This window comes from Dendropsophus ebraccatus, chromosome 1, assembly GCF_027789765.1.
Source record: "Dendropsophus ebraccatus isolate aDenEbr1 chromosome 1, aDenEbr1.pat, whole genome shotgun sequence".
Classification (NCBI taxonomy): Eukaryota; Metazoa; Chordata; class Amphibia; order Anura; family Hylidae; genus Dendropsophus; species Dendropsophus ebraccatus.
This window is the reverse complement of record NC_091454.1, coordinates 36,052,104-36,073,125: the sequence shown is the minus strand read 5'-3', so window position 1 is coordinate 36,073,125 and position 21,022 is coordinate 36,052,104. Positions and strand designations below refer to the sequence as shown.

Sequence of the window (21,022 nt, the reverse complement as noted above, 5' to 3'; positions counted from 1 at the left end):
TACCTACATATACTACCGTCTTGTATTCTTTCTTCTACCATCTACTAACACAGGTACCTCTCTACTTTATAACCCCTCAGACCTTCTACTGATGCTACTTCTGGCTTACTGTAACCTGTATAAATATACAGTTACTACCATTTGTTTATAGCCTCTATATACCTATGATACACCATCTGCCACATCTCTGATGTTTTATATTGATAGACTCCTATAGAAAAGTGTCACCACCGCAAGAGCTCTTGCATTCGAAAACAAAAACTGTATCCTCATTCTTTGGCATATTAGTATATTATATTATATTAGCATATTAGTGGAATTTCTCACACCCAGAAGTCGACTTTCGACGTGCTGTTCTTTCAGTCCCTTACTGCATCAGTGTATGCCTCCTATGTATGGCCACAATGGGGAGAATATACTATATACTGTAGTGCATGTTTTCTAGCTGCCTGGTCTCTATTGTGTCAGTGGGAGCCCATGTCTAAGGGCCATATTACACAGGCAGTCACAGGGACATGTCTTGGTGGGGGTGTCATTGCTGAGACAATCGGGAGAATGAGCCAGGAGAAGTGCACCCCCTTGCACTCAGCTATGTCCATCTAGGTAGCCCCATTGTAAGCCTATGGGACTGTCTGGATGGAGATGATTGACAGCCTGTTCATTCTCCCGATCTGAGACCCCCACCGGTCAGAACTTTTGGCATGTCGCTGTGACATGTTAGATGTTTGTATTGGTGAGGGTTAGAGACCGCCAACTGCTCCCCTTCACTTCCGCTATAACCAGTACAAAACTTTGAACATGTTGTACACTTTGTGATGAATTGCGCTAATGGACCAGACACAGTTCTTCTTTATAGGGGGCAAGCTGTACTAAATAAGTGGAAAATTTCTCACACGCTCAGTACTTGGAACTCATTTTAGGGTACAAACACACACCGTATACGCAGCAGATACGCAGCAAATACGCAGCAGATCTGCAGCAGATTTGGTGGTGCAGATTTGATGCTGTGTTCAGTTATTTAGATCTAATCTGCTGCGTATTTGTTGCGTATTTGCTGCGCATCGCAGCAGTAAATACGCTGCGTATACGGTGTGTGTGTTTATACCCTAAGTCAGTATTTTTTTTACCAAAATTGGAGAAACAGAATAAAGCTATAATGTGAAGATTTGCTTATTATTCTGTGTAGCTGCTTCCACCTGAGCATATTAAGTGCAAAATTGGGCAGCAGTACTACAAACACCAGTCCTGAAACTTAAATGAAATAAAAATTAAAAAAAAAAAAAAAGTAAAAAAAGAAGAATCCAAGCCCTGATATTTACCTGAATTGTACAACACTGTCCAGTCATCACAGTGCTTAAAGGGAACCTGTCACCCCCCGTACCGGGGTGACAGGCTCCCGACCCCCCGTTAGAGACCCCTATACTTACCTCATCCCGCCGGGTCCCGCTTCTGGATTCGGTCGGGTCCCGGAGATCTCAGCCGCTGCAGCCCGGCGCGCGCGCTGAGAGATGAGTCCAACACCCATAGAGAATGACAGGAGAGTCCAGCGCTCCGTCATTCTCTATGAACGGGGGGTGACAGGTTCCCTTTAAGGGGTTTACTGGAGACATTGTTCTATACAGTTAATGGCGGCTCTGCAGGGCGGCAGCTTCTATAGTATTCTAGTACATTACATATAGGACTGTGGTGGTGAGAGGTGGAATACACACAGGTTGATGTATATATGAAGCTGTAACTTAGTTACAGGTACTTAAGGAGTGAACTTTGTCTCTAATTATAGGGAAAAGAATGAACACCTGAGGTCACAGCAAGGAGCGCGTCTTCTCTCTAATACAACCTGCTGTAATTCTACAAACTAGAAAATTCTCACTTGTGATCTTATGACTTTAATATTTCAATAATTGTTTGATTCTTTTCCTAATACTTCAATGATCTCTCTCCCTTCCCTGTGACCTTTCCCCATATCTTATCAAACTTTGATCATCCTATAATTCTTTCAGTATTGCTGTGACTCCTCTATTACTCCTCTGACGCTTCTAGTATTGCTTTGACTTCTCTATTTCTCCTCTGACTCTTCTAGTATTGCTGTGACTCTATTTCTCCTTTGACTCTTCTAGTATTCTTGTGACTCTTCTATTACTCCTCTGACTCTTCTAGTATTGCTGTGACTCTTCTGTTTCTTCTGGGACTCTTCTATTTCTCCTCTGACTCTTCTAGTATTCTTGTCACTCTTCTATCACTCTTCTGACTCTTCTAGTATTGCTGTGACTTCTCTATTTCTCCTTTAAATCTTCTACTGTTGCGGTGACTCTAATACTTCTCCTCTGACTCTTCTAGTATTGCTGTGACTGTTCTGTTTCTCCTCTGACTCTTCTAGTATTGCTGTGACTTTTCTATTTCTCCTCTGACTCTTCTAGTATTGCTTTGACTTCTTTATTTCTCCTCTGACTCTTTTAGTATTGTTGTGACTCTATTTCTTCTTTGACTCTTCTAGTATTCTTATGACTCTTCTGTTTCTCCTCTGATTCTTCCAGTATTGCTGTGACTCCTCTGTTTCTCCTGGGACTCTTCTATTTCTCCTCTGACTCTTCTAGTATTGCTGTGACTCTTCTATTTCTCCTCTGACTCTAGTATTTTTGTCACTCTTCTGGCTCTTCTAGTATTGCTGTGACTCTTCTATTTCTCCTCTGACTCTAGTATTTTTGTCACTCTTCTGGCTCCTCTAGTATTGCTGTGACTTTTCTATTTCTCCTTTAAATCTTCTACTATTGCGGTGACTCTAATACTTCTCCTCTGACTCTTCTAGTATTCTTTTGACTCTTCTAGTATTGCTGTGACAATTCTATTATTTCTCTAACTTTTCTAGTATTGCTGTGATTCTATCTCTCCTCTCACTCTTCTAGTACTGCTGTGACTCTTCTAGTATTCTTGTGACACTTCTATTTCTCCTGACTCTTTTAGTATTGCTGTGAGTCTTCTATTACTCCTGACTCTTCTAGTATTGCTGTGACTCTTCTGTTTCTCCTCTGACTCTTCTAGTATTGCTGTAACTCTTCTGTTTCTCCTCTGAGTCTTCTAGTATTGCTGTGACTCTTCTAGTATTCTTGTGAGTCTTCTATTACTTCTGACTCTTCTAGTATTCTTGTGAGTCTTCTATTACTTCTGACTCTTCTAGTTTTGCTGTGAGTCCTCTATCTCCCCTCTGACCCTTCTAGTATAGCTGTGACTTCTCTATCTCTCCTCTGTCTCTCCTAGTATTGCTGCGACTCCTCTATTTCTCCTCTGACTCCTCTAGTAATGCTGTGCCTCTCTTCAGTAATTTCCTGGACATTCCCTGTTAGGAGGACCCATTAGTGTTGTTGCCCCCCCCCCCCCCCCCCCCCCCCCCCCCCCCCGCTGGTAACACCACCAGGTCTAGACAACATAGGACATCGTATTGCTGGGATAGCAGGGGAAACAAAGGAAACAAACTTGTGCCCCATACTGCGTTCTCTTGTTGGAGTGGGGCCCAGCATGACATCTTTATGGACATGGGCTGAAGTGATATCTGGATTTCATAATCCAGAAAACCATATTCAGTATTTTTCTTCAGGTGTATACGGTACGGCTAAAACATATACAGCTGTACAGCACTAGGTATATCCATGACTTTCAGTGCAGAACAGCAGACTACCCTATTCTCTATTAGAAAAACAAAGCAACCTATGCAAACCTGTTAGACGTATGTACCCAAGGGAAATTTCCTTGGAACAGGTTTGGTCCATGGAAGCATGTTGGCACGTTAGTATATGCTTGTATACCCCTCAGCTTTGGTATGCAAATATGCCAAGCAAATACACTGTGCACAAGGCAAGCAGGGACTGACATCTACTGTAGTCTCTTCATGACAACTAATGTTCTTACTATTTAAGGATTAAAGCTTACTGTACATACAGTGTCCAGTTCACCCTACATAATGTACCTCGCCTTATACTATATACGTTGTGTTATGACTTTATGGCGGCAGCTTATAATATGACTTCTTGGGGTTAAAGTCCTGTAGAGTTTTTCACCATTGATACTCACTTCCTGTTTCTGCTGTTTGCATACACACAGGATAATATTCTTAGTTTTCTGTGTATTATTAAGCGTTTGATCTATCCACAGGTTGTATAACACACCATCAGGATGTCAAGCAGAGGTGGAAAAAAGAAGACCACCAAGACCTCAAGGTCAGCAAAGGCGGGCGTCATATTCCCGGTGGGGAGAATGCTGCGTTACATTAAGAAAGGCCACCCGAAATACCGGATAGGAGTTGGAGCACCTGTCTATATGGCCGCTGTGCTGGAGTATCTGACCGGTAAGCGTGCCTGTGTGCCGTACATTACAGGGTACAGGAGCTCATGTCCTGTCATAGTTTAGGCTTTTTTTACACTGTATCTCACTGAACTTATTCTGGGAAGGATTCCTCTGATGGATCGCTTGCATCACCTATAGGCTTCCATTGTAAAAAAAAAAAAAAAAAAAAAAGAAAACTAAACATATAACATACGATATATGGTATTTTTACTAAATGCCTTTGTATGCAGTCAAACAGCTAATAAACCCTGAAGTATTTTATCATAACAGAGCCCAAAATGTCTCTCCTTGTCTCTGTCGAGGAATGGGCTACTTTAGGTACATAGGGGGAGATCAAACATGGTGTAAAGTGAAACTGGCTCAGTTGCCCCTAGCAACCAATCAGATTCCACCTTTCATTTTCCAAAGAGTCTGTGAGGAATGAAAAGTGGAATCTGATTGGTTGCCAGGGGCAACTAGGCCAGTTTCACTTTACACCATGGTTGATAAATCTCCCCCATAGACAGATGTGGGAACATACATGCAGCACTCTCTGTCCAGGGAGAGAAGGGTTACAGCTATGAAGAGATTACCTCCACAGTCCTGTCCCCTGATGTAAGCCCCAGCCTGAAGTGGATCTGCTATGATTTGGAAGGTGAGGGAGACTTCCTGGGTCAGAGTACAGGGCTGTAGACCACACTGTACAGGCCATGCCCCTCCCCCACTCGCGCTCCCACCCAGTACAGGGAGCTCTTAAACCAAAGCAATACTCTTAAATCAAGTCACAATTTTGAAAAACTGTGAGCTCTTAAACCAAAACACTCTTAAACCAAGTCACTCTTAAACCAAGGTAGCGCTGTAATAGATTTCTTTGCAGTAGTAAATAATCCCCAGTATGTCTGACTGGTAGCGGCTTTCCCCGACATAATCACTTGTTGGTCATATTAAACAGGGATTAAACAGAAATGATATATGACAAAGCTTTATAAAGAACACAAGGTACATACAGCAGAGTAAGAAGTCTATAGGATACAGCAGTCTACAGCCTGCTCCCCTCCCCATGGACATGCAGCATGGAGCATCTCCCTGGGATATAAGACAACGCTGTGTGCTTACATCACCTGAGAAGCAATCAATGTATATTTGTTTTCTAGTTTCTGATTGTTACCTTTTAACCCCTTAAGGACGGGGCCCATTTTCGTTTTTGCGTTTTCGGTTTTTCCTCCTTGTGTTTAAAAGGCCATAGCACTTGCATTTTTCCACCTAGAAACCCATATGAGCCCTTATTTTTTGCTTCACTAATTGTACTTTGCAATGGCAGACTGAATTTTTGCATTAAAGGGAACCTGTCACCCCCCGTGCCGGGGTGACAGGCTCCCGACCCCCCGTTAGAGACCCCTATACTTACCTCATCCCGCCGGGTCCCGCTTCTGGATTCGGTCGGGTCCCGGAGATCTCAGCCGCTGTAGCCCGGCGCGCGCGCTGGGAGGTGAGTCCAACGCTCATAGAGAATGACGGAGCGCTGGACTCTCCTGTCATTCTCTATGGGTGTTGGACTCATCTCTCAGCGCGCGCGCCGGGCTGCAGCGGCTGAGATCTCCGGGACCCGACCGAATCCAGAAGCGGGACCCGGCGGGATGAGGTAAGTATAGGGGTCTCTAACGGGGGGTCGGGAGCCTGTCACCCCGGTACGGGGGGTGACAGGTTCCCTTTAAGTATACTACGAAACCAGAAAAAAATTCAAAGTGTGGTGAAATTGAAAAAAAAAACGCATTTCTTTTATTTGGGGGAACTGTGTTTTTACGCCATTCGCCCTGGGGTAAAACTGACTTGTTATGCATGTTCCTCAAGTTGTTACTATTAAAACGATATATAACATATATAACTTATATTGTATCTGATGGCCTATAAAAAATTCAAACCATTGTTAACAAATATACGTTCCTTAAAATTGCTCCATTCCCAGGCTTATAGCGCTTTTATCCTTTGGTCTATGGGGCTGTGTCAGGTGTCATTTTTTGCGCCATGATGTGATCTTTCTATCGGTACCTTGATTGCACATATACGACTTTTTGATAGCTTTTTATTAAATTTTTTCTGGATTTGATGCGACCAAAAATGCGCAATTTTGCACTTTGAGATTTTTTGGCGCTGACGCCGTTTACCGTGCGAGATCAGGAATGTGATTAATTAATAGTTCGGGCGATTACGCACGCGGCGATACCAAACATGTTTGTTTATTTATTTATTTATTTGTTTACTTTTATTTAAAACCTGGGAAAAGGGGGGTGATTCAGACTTTTATTGGGGGAGGGGGCTTTTTACTATAAACAACACTTTTTTTTTTTTTTTTTTACACATATACTAGAAACCCCCTGGGGGACTTCTAGTATATACACTTTGATCTCTCATTGAGATCTCTGCAGCATAGATATGCTGCAGAGATCAATGAGATAGGCACTCGTTTACTTCCGGCTGCTGCAGCCGGAAGTAAACGAGTGCCGAGCCGGGGACGGCGCCATCTTGGACGAGTACCTGGCCGGCATCAGTAACGGAGATCGCTCCTCCGGGACAACGTCCCGGAGGAGCGATCTCCCCCACTAGACACCAGGGAAAGGTTGCCTCCGGTAATCGGAGGCAGCTGTCAACTTTGACAGCTGCCTCCGATTAGCTAATTAGTGGGCACGGCGATCAGACCGTGCCCGCTAATAGCGGCGGTCCCGGGCTACACGCGGCACCCGGGACCGCCGCGTGGCCCCGCTTTGAAGTGCTAATGAGGACATATGACGTACCGGTACGTCATATGTCCTTAAGAGGTTAAAGTGAATGTACCATTGTTTTTTGTTTTGTTTTTTTACAGTAGCAGATTGGCGCTGGCGTGGGGTTCCCGATGGTGCTGACTTTTTTTTTGTTCTTTTTAAAATGCTGTACTCGACGATGTTCTTTGGCCGTGCACTAGCGCTACCATATGTCCTCCCATCTATGATGTGGTTCCATTAGATTCAAAGGAGCCACGCCACAGAGGAGAGGGGATATGGTCCCACTGGGGTGCCGCAGGCCTGCCCCCAGTGCATAGGGCCAGGCCTGGTGCACGGCCAAAGATTGGCGGCGAAAAATGTTTTCATTCAAATCAGCTGGTGTAAGAAAATAGATTTGTAATTTATGTCTATATAAAAATCTCATGTCTTCCAGTACTTATTAGCTGTTGTGTGTCCTGCAGGAAGTGGTGTATTCTTTTCAGTCTGAGACAGTGCTCTCTGCTGCCATCTGTGACAGGAACTGTCCAAAGCAGCAGAAAATCCCCATAGAAAACCTCTCCAGCTTGACAGTTCCTGACATGGACAGAAGTGGCAGCAGAGAGCACTGTGTCAGACTGGAGCGATCACACCACTTTCTGCAGGACATACAGCAGCTGATAAGTACTGAAAGGCTTGAAAATGTTAAATAGAAGTAAATTACAAATCAATACAACTTTGTGATTTGAAAGATATAAAAATCTCCCAGAGTACCCCTTTAATAGTTAAGTATCAGAAACTAGAAAACAAATATGCCTTGTGTATTAGGTCTGCCTGATTGCTTCTCAGGTGATGTAGTCACACAGTGCTGTCTAATATCCCAGGGAGACGTTCCTGCATGTCCATGGGGAGAGCAGCAGGCTTTAGACCGCTGTATATCCTATAGACTTCCTACTCTGCTGTATGTACCTTGTGTACTTTATAAAGCTTTCTCATGTATCATTTCCTTCAATATGACCAACCAGTGATTATGCTGGGGAAAGCCGCTACCAGTCAGATATATGGGGGAGATTTATCAAACTGGTTTAAAGTGAAACTGGCACCCAATCAGATTCCACCCTAGCACCCAATCAGATTCCATCTGACATTTTCCAAGTCTGTGAGGAATGAAAAGTGGAATCTGATTGGTTGCTGGGGGCAACAGAGCCAGTTTCACTTTACACCATGTTTAATAAATCTCACCTAATACTTCTAAATAAAGCTTGCAAAAATTCTTAAAATACATTAAGAATATGCTTAAATTGAATGTACCACTAAATTTACTTAATAAACATTTCCAAGTAAACTGATCGGTGCTTCCGCACACATTGTAATGGTGCCGTCCATTCCTCATATCGCTGCCTGGTTCCCAAGATCTCTGGTTTGTATATATATGCAAATATGCTAGTTTGGTCCACTGGAGGAGGGCCCAACAGGTGATAAATCTCCCCCATAGGGTCTAATTTACTAGTGCAAAGAATTCTATTATGTGTTTTAGACCTAACTTCAGCGACTCTTTTGAGCCTTGAGTAACGCATGTGGCGTAACATTTTGGTGTAGAGCAAGCCTTCTAATAGTTGTTCTATACTAGACAGTCCACATATGAACCAGATTTACCATCGGCTTGAAACTCTGTGGACTGGTTAATTTGTAGACTGTCTACACGGTACTGAAACCTGAAGCTTTGTTACCAGTTTTGACTTGTTGAAGTTAACTGGTAAAATCTGCAGTATCTTAGTCGTATTAGAATATACGGTACCCTAATGCCGCCTTCTCACATGTACAGCAACATATTCCCCCATTTGCTACCAGTAGCCGCACAATGTTACCGGGATCATCAACAACATCCCAGGCTATTGGTGACAGCACGGGAGCATGGCTTAGGCCGCATGTGGGGACTGGAAATGTGGTTGAAGTTTTCACAGTCCAACAATTAAACAGTATTAGTTAATCTTCATCATAGTATTTCATGGAAACCATTTATCTGTTTGTCTACTATTACAAGACTCTCTCCACCCCTAGAGAGTGATCCTGAGCATGGCATCTATGACGTTCATCTTGACATGTACAGTCATATGGACAGATGTCGTGATGGTAGTCTTGTGTTTTAAGACTCTGATATATTCTCTTGTTCATTTATTGAGTCCGACAATTTACCCACAAGTCTTTACCAGATCTGCAGGCCTCAGGTCTAACTGAAAGAACTGTTTGCCATATGAGAGGTGTGTAGATTTCAGCTACACCATTTGCCAGCTCTCTGGCCTCTGGGGTTGCATGAGGCCACGGCCCCTTTACAATAAACCCCACCTATTTTTATTTATTTTATTTTTTTAGTGCTATTGTGGACGTAAAAAGACAACAAGTCAGAAGTCAGAATTTTGCATAATTTAATGTCAAAAACCTGGCAGACAAGTATGATGAATTCCCCCTTTTGTATTTCAGCGGAAATACTGGAATTGGCTGGAAATGCTGCTAGAGACAATAAAAAGGGAAGAGTGACTCCCAGGCACATCCTCCTCGCTGTAGCAAATGATGAAGAACTGAATCAGGTGGGTAACTACAAACTGTGGTTTAACCTCTAGGACATACATGTACCTCCAAATATATCCAGATGAACAGCAGCTTAAACGGATACTGACTGCATGGATATGCATATATTCACACTGCCAATTTCTAGGTGCCGATCACAGAAGCATCACATAATAAAAAATAATAATAGTAAAATTTTTTATTTATTTAGCATCTGCAGATTCCGCTCCACTTTACAATCCAGGGGATAAATACATAGATGAAAAACAGACATAACAGAGATACACGTGTAATTATTTAGCCTTACATGAGGAGTAAGGCCCTGCTCGCAGAAGCTGACAGACTATTAGGGACGTACAACAAACAAATAGTAAAATATGGAAATCAGCTCACCTCATAAACTCTGTGTGCTCCAAGGAAAGATAGGAGGGTGCACGATATTCTCAGGCGGGACCAGAGAAAGTACAAACAGTGAAGGTATCCGCCACTCTAGTAAATTAATGAGAGACATAACTATGCCCATGTTCTGTGATCTTGTGTCTTTGCTAAAAAGCATCTTTATTCTGGGCTAATGATGTTACAGAGGGGTGTCTGTGACACTGTCAGCGCTGTATGTATGTTGAATATACAGAGGAGGGCAGGGTGGGTGCTGACAGTGTCACAGACACACCTATGTAGCACCATTTTTACCGACGCAGGATCACAGAGCTTTGGCAAAGGCTTTAAAGGAAATCTTACTACTTTTATTCTGTCCTATGTATAAAATAGAAATACCGAGATATATTTACTTTGTAAAAATGGTGTATTTTGCCTGTTATTCCCACCATATATTGCTAGCACATGACGTCGCTTTATGATCGATGGAAAACTGATATTAGTGGCCCCTACTGATCTTTAGAATGAAGGGTATAGTGCTGGTATATTAGTGTCACCTTGACTGCATCTTCTCTTCAAGGTAGGGCCCAGGTACCCATCATACAGGGCAAAGCAGTGTGGCCTCTTTTTTAAGGTAATACAGTCGGCAGAAGTAATGACACAGGCTTGAAGCTGGGATCATTGCTGTGCATTAAAAATATATAGGGAAGCAGGGCTAAACCAGGATCAGTGGTGTTGCAAGGTTCAAAACCCCACTGGTCATAAAGTTATGACAGGTCCTTTAAGCCAATTGTATAATTTAATGTTGGACACTAGGTGGCGGTGTTGTATTATGTATCAATTTACTTATTACAAAATGTACTTGTATTTTATCTCATTTGTGATATATGGTATTTAAAGAGAAATTTATGCATATTTTTTTTTAGCGATTTAATTTTAGAAATAACTTTGTCGTTATATAATATATAAGCTTATGTCACAACTAACACTTCTCATATCGCTGTGAGTACAGAGGTATAAGTGATGCATAGACTGGACTAGCTACAAAGCATTAACGTGGTTCAGGCAGACTCAACATACAATGCTATAGACAGTCAGGACCTGCAGCACATGTGAATAATTTACTTGTAAAAACCCCAGTATTAGTGACTGCAGTGATTGGCTGTCTAGTATCTCCTATCTACAGTACAGTGTGATATTACATGTCCTGTGCTGCTCTTTTCCTTTGCCAGGATGAGCTGCTCCTTTAGGGACCCTGTGTGATCTGTACAGGACCCTAAAACACTCCAGTTCTCTACATAGAAAATCATTTACAGTCTCCAGTCGCTCTGACTGTTGTATGTAAGGACTTTCTTTATCTATATGAGTTGTCTGCTTACTTTTCTTTAATTCTTAATTTTTTTTTTTCACATTTTGCATAGATTTTTTGGAAAAATGAACATTTGGGCACACAACTGTATTTTATTTATTGCTATTATACAATGTTATATCTGCAGTTTTCCAGACTGTAATCTCTATTGAAGTAAATGAAAATCCCCCAAAAGGAGAGACAATAAGGGAAAGATAGAACGTGTTTAAATTAGCTTTAACAATCACATGAATTTTCTGCTGATTTGATATAAATGTATTTTTAGTTGCTAAAAGGTGTCACAATTGCAAGTGGTGGTGTATTACCAAATATTCACCCTGAACTGCTGGCTAAGAAGCGGGGATCCAAAGGAAAACTGGAAGCAATCATCACACTGCCACCAGCCAAGAAAACCAAAACCATTTCACCAAAAAAGTCAACGGCAAAGAAGCCAGGTGCCAAAAAGGGGGTGAGGAAATCCAAGGTACGTTACTTACTATAATCTATATCATAAAAATGAAAGTCTGTCTGTCTGTCTGTCTGTCTGTCCCGTATAGACTTCCAAACGCCTGAACCGTTTGACCCCAAATTTGGCACACAGATACATAGGGTGCCCGGGAAGGTTTTAGCGAAGGTCCCGTCCCTGCCAGATGTACAGGAGAGGAGGGGGAAGAGCGGCGCCCCATAGAGATGAATTGGAAAATCTCCACACTGTACACAGGAGATATAATTAGCTGCAGCTGCCCAGAGAAAACGGCAGTTGGGAGCCTTAGCAACCAATAGGATTACTGCTTTCATTTTCACAGGGAGTTGTGGTTGCTAGGGCAGCTGCCTCACAACATCCACAGAAATAACTGATAGACCCCCTACTCCATCTATACAGTATATGTATATACAGGACCCCCTACTCCATCTATACAGGTATACAGGGCAGTATTACCAGATGCTGCTGCCTTAAAGGGGTAGTTCACCCCAAAAAAATTTCTTTCAAATCAACTGCTGCCATGAAGTGCCAGAGATTTGTAATTTACTTCTATTAAAAAATCTCAAGCCTTCCAGTACTTATCAGCTGCTGTATGCCCAACAGGAAGTTGTATTATTTCGAGTCTGGACAGCAGGAGAGGTTTTCTATGAGGATTTGCTCCTGTTTTGGACAGTTCCTGACATGGTCAAAGGAGGCAACAGAGAGCACTGTGTCAGACAGGAAAGAAAACACCACTTCCTGCTGGACACACAGCAGCTGATAAGTACTGGAAAACCTGAGATTTTTTAATAGAAGTGAATTACAAATCTCTGGCACTTTATGGTACCAGTTGATTTGAAAGAAAATTTTTTTGGGTGGACTACCCCTTTAAGCACTAAACCTAAGGATGCCCCATCCTCACTCACCAATTAGCAATTAATCTTGCAGTACATTCATCCAGCTATAAATAAGTGACTGCCTTGTGTAAGTCATAGAGCAGGGGACTGTTATATTAAAGCGGACCGGTCACATTTACACCCTCTAAATTGCCACCATAAGGTTATTTATAATGTTTCCTAGATAGCGTGTGCCCACACAATTTCATTTTTTTCCTTTATATTGCAAGAGACACAGTGGCATATTTTGGAAATATATTCCCTTTGTGTGTAGCGTTACAGTGGCTGTTTAAATGGTGAAGACGTAATGACAGGTTCCCTTTAAAGGGACTGTGAACTTAGTCTTTCTGGATAATATTTTTTCACTGATTAAAAGGCACAATAGTAATACAATATCATTACTCTGCATTCTTCAAAGGTTTTCCTGGGCAAAATGTATTGATGATCTATCCTCAAATAATACCCCATATGTGAGGAGCCAACATCCTGTTTGCTAGGCCTGCCATACACAGTGAAACATTGCAGATGGCTCCATGCATTGGGTAGTGGCCATTCTGGGTTATTGCATCAGCTCTCATTAATTGCTATGAATGCTGAGACACAGTAGGGAGCCATCTGCGTCCTGCTCTCTTTCACTGTATACATCAGCTCCACAGCTTTGGCAAAGTGCAGGATGTTGGGTCAATCTGCGGGATGTTGGGTGTCAGGAACCCACCAATCTTATATTTATGACTTATCTTGAAGTTAGGCCAGGGATGGGGAACCTTAGGCCCTTCAGTTATTGAAAAACTACAATTCCCATAATGCCTTTTAGTTTTAGCTTTACCTTAGCCTGTCCAAGCATGATGGGAATTGTAGTTTTGCAATAGCTAGAGGCCCGAAGATTCCCTTTCCCTGGGTTAGGCCATAAATCAATTTTATTTGGTGCACCCCTTTAAGTTTTAGTTGACTCTTGTTAATTTCCAGTTTGAGAAATTTCTGATTCTGATTTTTCCTAATGTGCAGCTAATTTACTATAATTTTTTTTGTATATGTGTGTAGAAGAAACAAGGAGAAGTCAGCAAAGCAGCTAGTGCGGACAGCACAACAGAAGGGACACCAGCAGATGGATTCACAATACTGTCCACCAAAAGTCTTTTCCTCGGGCAAAAGGTACGATTTATTTAAACAAATATACCAAATCATTTATTATATATAACAAACTTAGATATAGATTAGTATATAGTTGGGGCAGTAAATAAATAGAATGTAAAATACATATAAGTACCCAACCATAAGTTAACAAAGACAAAGTGGGTCAAACATCAGGATGCCAATGTTGAGGAGCTGTGCCCACACGATCAGGATCTGGAATATGGATTCATACTATATCTACCCTAATGCTGTAACAGCAGAGCAGAGGGAGCACCCTGTCAGTGACAATAGGGGCGCCTTCATGCAATTTTGTGTTGACGTGTAACGTTTTGTAAACAGTACATAAAAATATAAGTTCACAAATGCTAGTCAGGTGACAGGACCAGATGTTCTTCTTTATTTCTGCGGGCACTTTTGGCAATTTAAATGCTTTACATGGATGGATGGAGCCTGCAAGAGCAAAAGCCATTTTTGCAGAGCGTCTTTCCATTGTGGCTCATAAAGAGGAGGTCTTGAAGGCAAATAATTGATTTGGACTTTTTAAGGGCATTAAAGATTTCCAAAGGGTCAAGGGACAATGTCAAAGGCCCACCTATCATTATACATACTGTTATAAGTTAGATTTTTGTCTGCTGGGCTAACCAACCATCTAAGTGAATGGGAGCCTCCTAAATGATGGAAGGAATGGTCAGTTGGGTTTTACTCCGTCTTCTCTTTTTAGCCTGATAAGCCGATGCCAGATACCTCTTCACATTCAGAACACATACATGGCCCATTTGTATCTACATGTGTATGGAAGGATCAGAAGAGATAGCTGTTAGCCAAACACTTGTTTGGCCAACAGCTATCAAAAGTGTGTGGCCAGCTCTGGTTTGGTTGTCCTGACCTTTGACCCACCTTGTATATTGCATATCAGCTATGATTACCAAAGCCAAAGAGTAATTCCCATTCCTAGAGATGGCTCTACAACAACAACAACAGTAGAATATATAAAACACACAGCTGCTAGCTAGATGGTTGGGTTCTTATTCTTAAGACCCAATGCTGATCATGCTCCGCCACTTTTGGTGCCCCTCACCATTAATAATGTATTGCATGAGTTGATTTTATTGAGAATAATGCAGTTATTATATGCCAGCTTTATATGTATGAGATGTTAGACTTGTTTTGAGCTAATTGTTAGTTCATAGAAACGGTCAGCAAACTAACCAGGACGCAGTCACGCTATAACCTGTTTTTTATTTGTACTTGCATTTTAATTTTGGTGGTCGTGCATCTATCTCTGTCGCTTGCTACTTTGCTGCTGTCCTGGTCTCTTCCCGCTGCTCTACTACTTCCCCGCTCATGCTTTTCTTTGCAGCTGAACCTTATTCACAGTGAAATCAGTAATTTAGCCGGATTTGAGGTGGAGGCTGTTATCAACCCTACCAATGCTGACATTGACCTTAAAGATGATATAGGTAAATGGGCTATGGGTTTTATAATAGCTAATGGTTCAGAGATAATTTTAGATTCCAATATTGGCAGAATTACATTTAGAAAACTCAAATAAATCTATGTATTTAACCTCATATTTGGAGTTATTAGCCTATTTTTTATCTAAAAAACTACATTATGGGCAGTTCCCAGTATATGTTTTGTTATTGCCTCCTATAGGAACATTGTCAGTAGAATACAGGCGCCAAATACAGAAACTGGTCTTCTGAGAATGGACAGATCACCCTGACATAGTTTTAAGAATATCTATGAAATTGGTTCAAAGGGAAAAGTAGAGGAGTTGGGTATAGAAATCATTTTCACAAACACGGTAATGTCAGTGCTTAGGCCCTATTACATGGAGCGATAATCGGCATAACCTGGCAGATTTGGATGATTATGGCTCCGTGTAATAGAGACAACGATCAGCCGATGACAACGATCATCGTCTGATCGTTGGTTTATGTTTGGGCCTAAAATTGTTGGATGCCAACTGCGCATCGCTGTGTGTAATAGCGATGCGTGGTCAATGGCTAACGATTGCCCAAACACCTGTTACCTTACCTCTCGCCGCTGCCAGACTCTCCTGTGCTCTGCAGCTTCCCGGTCCCAGCGGCTGCATCGTCTGAGCATCCTGTCAGCTGACAGCCCGCTCAGCCAATCACAGGCTGCAGCGGTCCCTGCCTGTGATTAGCTGAGCTGCCTCTCAGCTGACAGGACGCTCAGACGCTGCTGCCGCTGGGATCCAGAGAAGACCGAGAGTGGGGAGAGGTAACAGGTGTTCACTAACGATGTCCATGCAGCCCTTACTGCCCAATTATCGGGCCGTGTAATCAGTCCAGTAAATGAGCTCTGATCTAGCAGATTGGCGCTCGTATTTAAAAATGATCAGGCCGTAGTGTAATAGGATCCTTACTATACGCAACTGCCCAACTTTTCCAAAAGCTTTGATAAATGCGAACCAATGTGCCTGTATTATAATGACCTGTGTAAATAGTATACACACAGAATACAGTCTACCAGAAAGGAGTATGCTCAAGGCTAAGTTAAATAGAAAAAAATCCTATACCCACCAGTGATTGCCTTAGCGGGCAGATCCTCATGCCATAACCGACGCAAGGAGGTGATTTGCAGCAAAGCCAGATTCCGTGACAGTGGCAGTAGAGCGAGGAAGGTAAGTGTGGGATAGTTTCTGTTTAATTGTGCCCTGAGCACAGTTACGTAGAAATAATCCCCCATAATAGCCTTGTAATGGCACTGAGATGTCAGTAGTGCAGCATCATTCACTCTAGATTTAATCAAGCTTCTAAAGGGAACAATTTCAAAGGTCATTATTATGGGAATTACCCATAATGCAGTAGCCAAATATAGCATCTGAATACAATACTAAATGGTGACATTTTGTTCTACAATTATCTCGCACTATTAGCTGCCTTGTTTTTTCTTTTCGCTTATGGTATTTATTTGCACTCTGTTTTGCAGAAGATCATTTCTCAATTTAACCTCTATCTATAGGAAATACAAGTCTAATATACAAGCGGATGTGATGCTGCCACAATTGACACTATAGGATTGTGCGTGTCACACTAATTAATTATTATTACATGTGTCTGCTCATTGCTTCCATTTGTTAGGCTGGGATGATATCTACTAGGCGCATTCCGATAAAAGAATTTATAATTTTTTTTTTTTCAAATAACATTATCACTCTATGATATGAATTTCTTATATAGTGCAATTTTTTCAGTCAGTAATTTACTTCTAATAAAAAAAAAATCCAGTCTTCCAGTACTTATCAGCTGCTGTATGTGCTGCTGGAAGTAGCATATTCTTGCTGACACCCCTGTCCATGTCAGGAACTGTCCGGAAGTACTGGAAGGCTTGAGTTTTTTAATCAAAGTAAATGTCAAATTTCTTACACTTTCTGGCACCAGTTGATTTTAAAAGAATTAATTTTTTTTTTTTTTTGCTGAACTACCCCTTTTATAAGATGACACAACAGTTGGAACAGTAATTATTTATGCTATTGGCTGCTTGTACCATTATTGTACAAATAAATTGCAAGAGCTGAACATCCTGCTAATTTTTAAAATGTTTTAAAGTTGCCAATTTTGATCAGTTTTTTGGCATGTCATGAGTAAAATTGAGAAATATTTTTTGCGGATGCTGATAATTTACTTCCACTTCTCTCTTGGTTTTTATGTAAGTTAATGGAGCTGGTTGTAGTAATTACATTACTCAGATTGAAGAGGGTCACTCACAGATAGTACTGGATGCTTGTTCGATAGCTCACAAAGTCATTATTTTCTGTCAGGTCTGATGTTGATATAGCACAGGCCCTCAGGAATAAAGGTGCCAAGCACCTATGGTTCATTCTGTTTGGAACATAATAAAAAAGAAAAATAGGATGTCAGGCACCTGGGCAGCCAAAGCTTTAACTTAGTAGAGATGTTTCAGATAAAAGTCACCTTCCTCAGGATTTGGCAGTCTTGATCTTCTCTCTGCTTTCCCCAGTTCATGACACTAGGGAAATGCCTCAATCTACCTGCCAGCATAACCCTGAATCACAGAGCATAGGTTTTAGAGGATTCATAGTTTTAAGAATGGAAATACTAAAAGGGCAGACGAGATGGACCCAGTGGTCTTTTTCTGTCGATAACCTTCTTTTGTTTCTATGCTTTCCTTGACTCGCTATGAAATAACAATTCTGGGGTATCTATTCTCTGTTAATTATCTATTATTCTTTTTTTACAATTGGTAACGTGTGTAAATTGTCAACAGGGTGTTATTATTCTTTTTGTCAATAGGGTGTGTTTTAAGATTTTCTGAAGCTGTCAGCCCAGACTGCATAGTGTCAGAGTGCATAGTGTCACTAACTATTAAAAAGTAGTGTGAATAGTATGTGACACTATGCAGTCTGGACTGACAGCTTCAGAAAGTTTTAAGACACACCCTGTTGACAAAAAGAATGGTAACACCTATTTGTCAATTTAGTCATACATTTCCAGGAGGAAAAACAGTGGATGGTTAAAATGTGGAATTCTAAGATAGAAAGTTCCAGAAGGCTGTAAAGAGACTTGACTAGATCTTAAAAAAATCATCCACATGCTTCTCTGCAAATTCTGGGGCTTTAAGTACATTTTTCAAGTACCCTTCCTATTTACTCAATGTCTGTGCCATTAGTTTTGCCATTGGATATGCTAATGAGGGACTAGTCTGTCATATGGGCAGCCACCACTTTGAAAGTCTCTGAATATCATTGCAGTTTACAGCTGTCAGTGGGACGTGTATATGGTGCTCTCCACGATTAAACCTAAGCAGTGTAGATGCCAAGTTGACAGTGTAGGCCCTCATTAGAATATCGTATGTCCAAAACTACAGCACCAATAGCTTAGGATCAGTGAGAACTATAATTTGTATGGAGCAATGGCTGAATGGCGGGGATAAAGTTTTTAGAAGAAGCCACATGTCCTCTTTTAAAGAACTGTATAGCTCCATTGCCCAGAAAAAAATACTTATTTTAAGTAATAAGTACCGTATTTTCCAGCGTATAAGACGACCCCCAACTTTTCCAGTTAAAATATAGAGTTTGGTCCATACTTGCCGTATAAGACTACCCCTCTTCAAACGCACATGAAATAAAAATTATTATAAAACATTAGACAGCAGCGAGATCTGAGAGGCAGAGAAGTAAGATGTACGGTAATACCGGTAGGATACAGGGGCGCACCAGACGGGTGAAAGCGGTAAGTTTTTCTGGGCACAGTGCCCTTCTACCGTATCTCCTTTTTTCTTTTTCTTTTTTTTTTAATACCCCAGACGCCTGCAGCTTGCTCTGTCCTTCATATGGTAAGATGACACCTGGCCTATAAGACTTCCCTGACTTTTGAGAATATATATATATATTTTTTTTTTGGGGGGGTGGGTGGGGTTAAAAGTAGTCATATATGCAGAAAAATACTGTAATTTTGTATTCTGAAATAATAAAACTGGCAAAAATTAAAATAACTGTTCAGAAAAATTGTGTACCATTGAGCAGCACATCGATCAGTGACTGACCCTCTTTAACAGGCACAAGAATTTCTGGAAGTAGATATGAGGTAAAATATATGTGATTATACAGTAATATCTTTCCTACAACCAGCTTGCTTTTCTTCAGGACCAATATAGTAATGGATATCTGCAGATATCTGTAGATAAATCAACCACACTGCTGTGTACATGTGTAAGGGAATCTGTCAACTGCAATTGACATTCCAAACTGCTGACACTGTTAGATAGCCAATAGTACAAGGAGACACGTGGTACCTTTCATATATCTGTCTGTGCTTCCAGAATGTAGAAAAAATGCTTTAAGTCTTCAGTGTAAAGTATTTCCCAAGCTCCTGATCTGCTGCAAGCTGAAATACCTCCTTGCTCCCCCTCCCGTACCTGACTTTGCTTCCAGACCATGCTGACTGTCAGTCAGGCCAAGACAGGTATGGGTGGGAGGGGGAGTGAGAAGGCATTCCCGCTAGCAGCGTTTCAGGAGATAGGGAAAGCTTCTCTTTGCACTAAAGAATAAAAGCATTTTTCAACAGTATGAATGCACAACTGGATATATGAAAGGAACCATGTGTTTCCTTGACCTAACAGCTATCTAACAGGGTCAGCAGTTTAGAACCTGAATTGTAGCTGACAGATTCTCTTTAATGTGGACAATAATGAGAGACATGAATGGCTGCCATGACCTTAGATCTGCTTCTGCCTATCTGGACAGCTGTTTCTTTTTTCCTAAACTTTTAAGGAAGGACGACCAGGCAAGAGGTAAAATCATACTATATGTCCTTTGTGTTCCTTACCCCTCGTGGTTGACGTACATGTGTTTGCCTATTATAGTTGCAAGTTGTAAAGGCTGACATTGCCACCCTGGAAAGTGATGCTGTCGTTCATCCGACAGGCTCTGACCTCTACACCGGTGGTGAAGTAGGTAATGAAAAGTTTAGTGATGCAGAGTTTCATATATGTATGCATGGTTACTTAGGAGCAAAATCTTACTAACTTCTCCAGCTAACCAAATAAGTATTGTATTTAGACCTTTACCTAATCATGGCGAGACAATATTAACAAATGCATGTAGCCTTATCAATACTCCTGGGAGCCATGACAAGCCTATGGCAGGCCTCCTAGCATTCTCAGGAATATTGATTCTGATCACAGAATGGCTCCTCCCTTGTATATACATATAAGTCATGGTTTTATTTCTCTCAATGATAAACTCTTTGCTTTTTAATTGCAGTGTATCTGTGTCTCCTACATCACATCTTGTACTGGTATCAGGGTCCACCATCTCTAAAATGAGAAAGTGAGAATGATTTGGCCCGCCACTACTTTTCTTTCATTGCATCCCTAAAAATAATGTTTACTACGGTTCCCCTGCAGGCTTTCTTATACCTGCACCAACACCGAGGCCATCAGGGAAACAAAGCTGTCAAGATAATCCTGTATAAACTGGACCCCCCCCCCCCCCCCTTATTGTGCCAAGAGATGGGGGACCCGGTGCCAATAAGGGTTGTGGAAACAGGAGAGCTACAGATTTTACAGTTCTGTTTTAACCTAGCTTGTCCATGTGGTTGTTTAAAAAATATTTCTTAAAACTCTAACTGCTGTTTTGTTTTTAAATAATTGAAATCTATAGGAAAATGGCCAAAGAAACAGTACAAGGAATACT

At 41.4% G+C, this 21,022-nt stretch overlaps 1 protein-coding gene across 2 annotated transcripts in view; it reads left to right on the top strand.

The window, feature by feature from the left end:
- The window catches only part of MACROH2A1 (macroH2A.1 histone), a 45,018-nt gene that overhangs the window by 1,272 nt on the left and 22,724 nt on the right, over nucleotides 1-21,022 (top strand). Inside the window, exons 2-6 of one of the 2 annotated variants that reach the window (XM_069969623.1) lie at nucleotides 4,147-4,339; nucleotides 9,534-9,640; nucleotides 11,630-11,827; nucleotides 13,744-13,854; nucleotides 15,197-15,296. In XM_069969623.1, coding sequence (XP_069825724.1) covers nucleotides 4,168-4,339; nucleotides 9,534-9,640; nucleotides 11,630-11,827; nucleotides 13,744-13,854; nucleotides 15,197-15,296 — 688 coding nt within the window. In that variant the 5' untranslated portion in view covers nucleotides 4,147-4,167. Of the gene's footprint in view, nucleotides 1-4,146; nucleotides 4,340-9,533; nucleotides 9,641-11,629; nucleotides 11,828-13,743; nucleotides 13,855-15,196; nucleotides 15,297-20,190; nucleotides 20,282-21,022 lie in introns of both variants that reach the window. The other variant, XM_069969616.1, reaches the window with a different exon arrangement.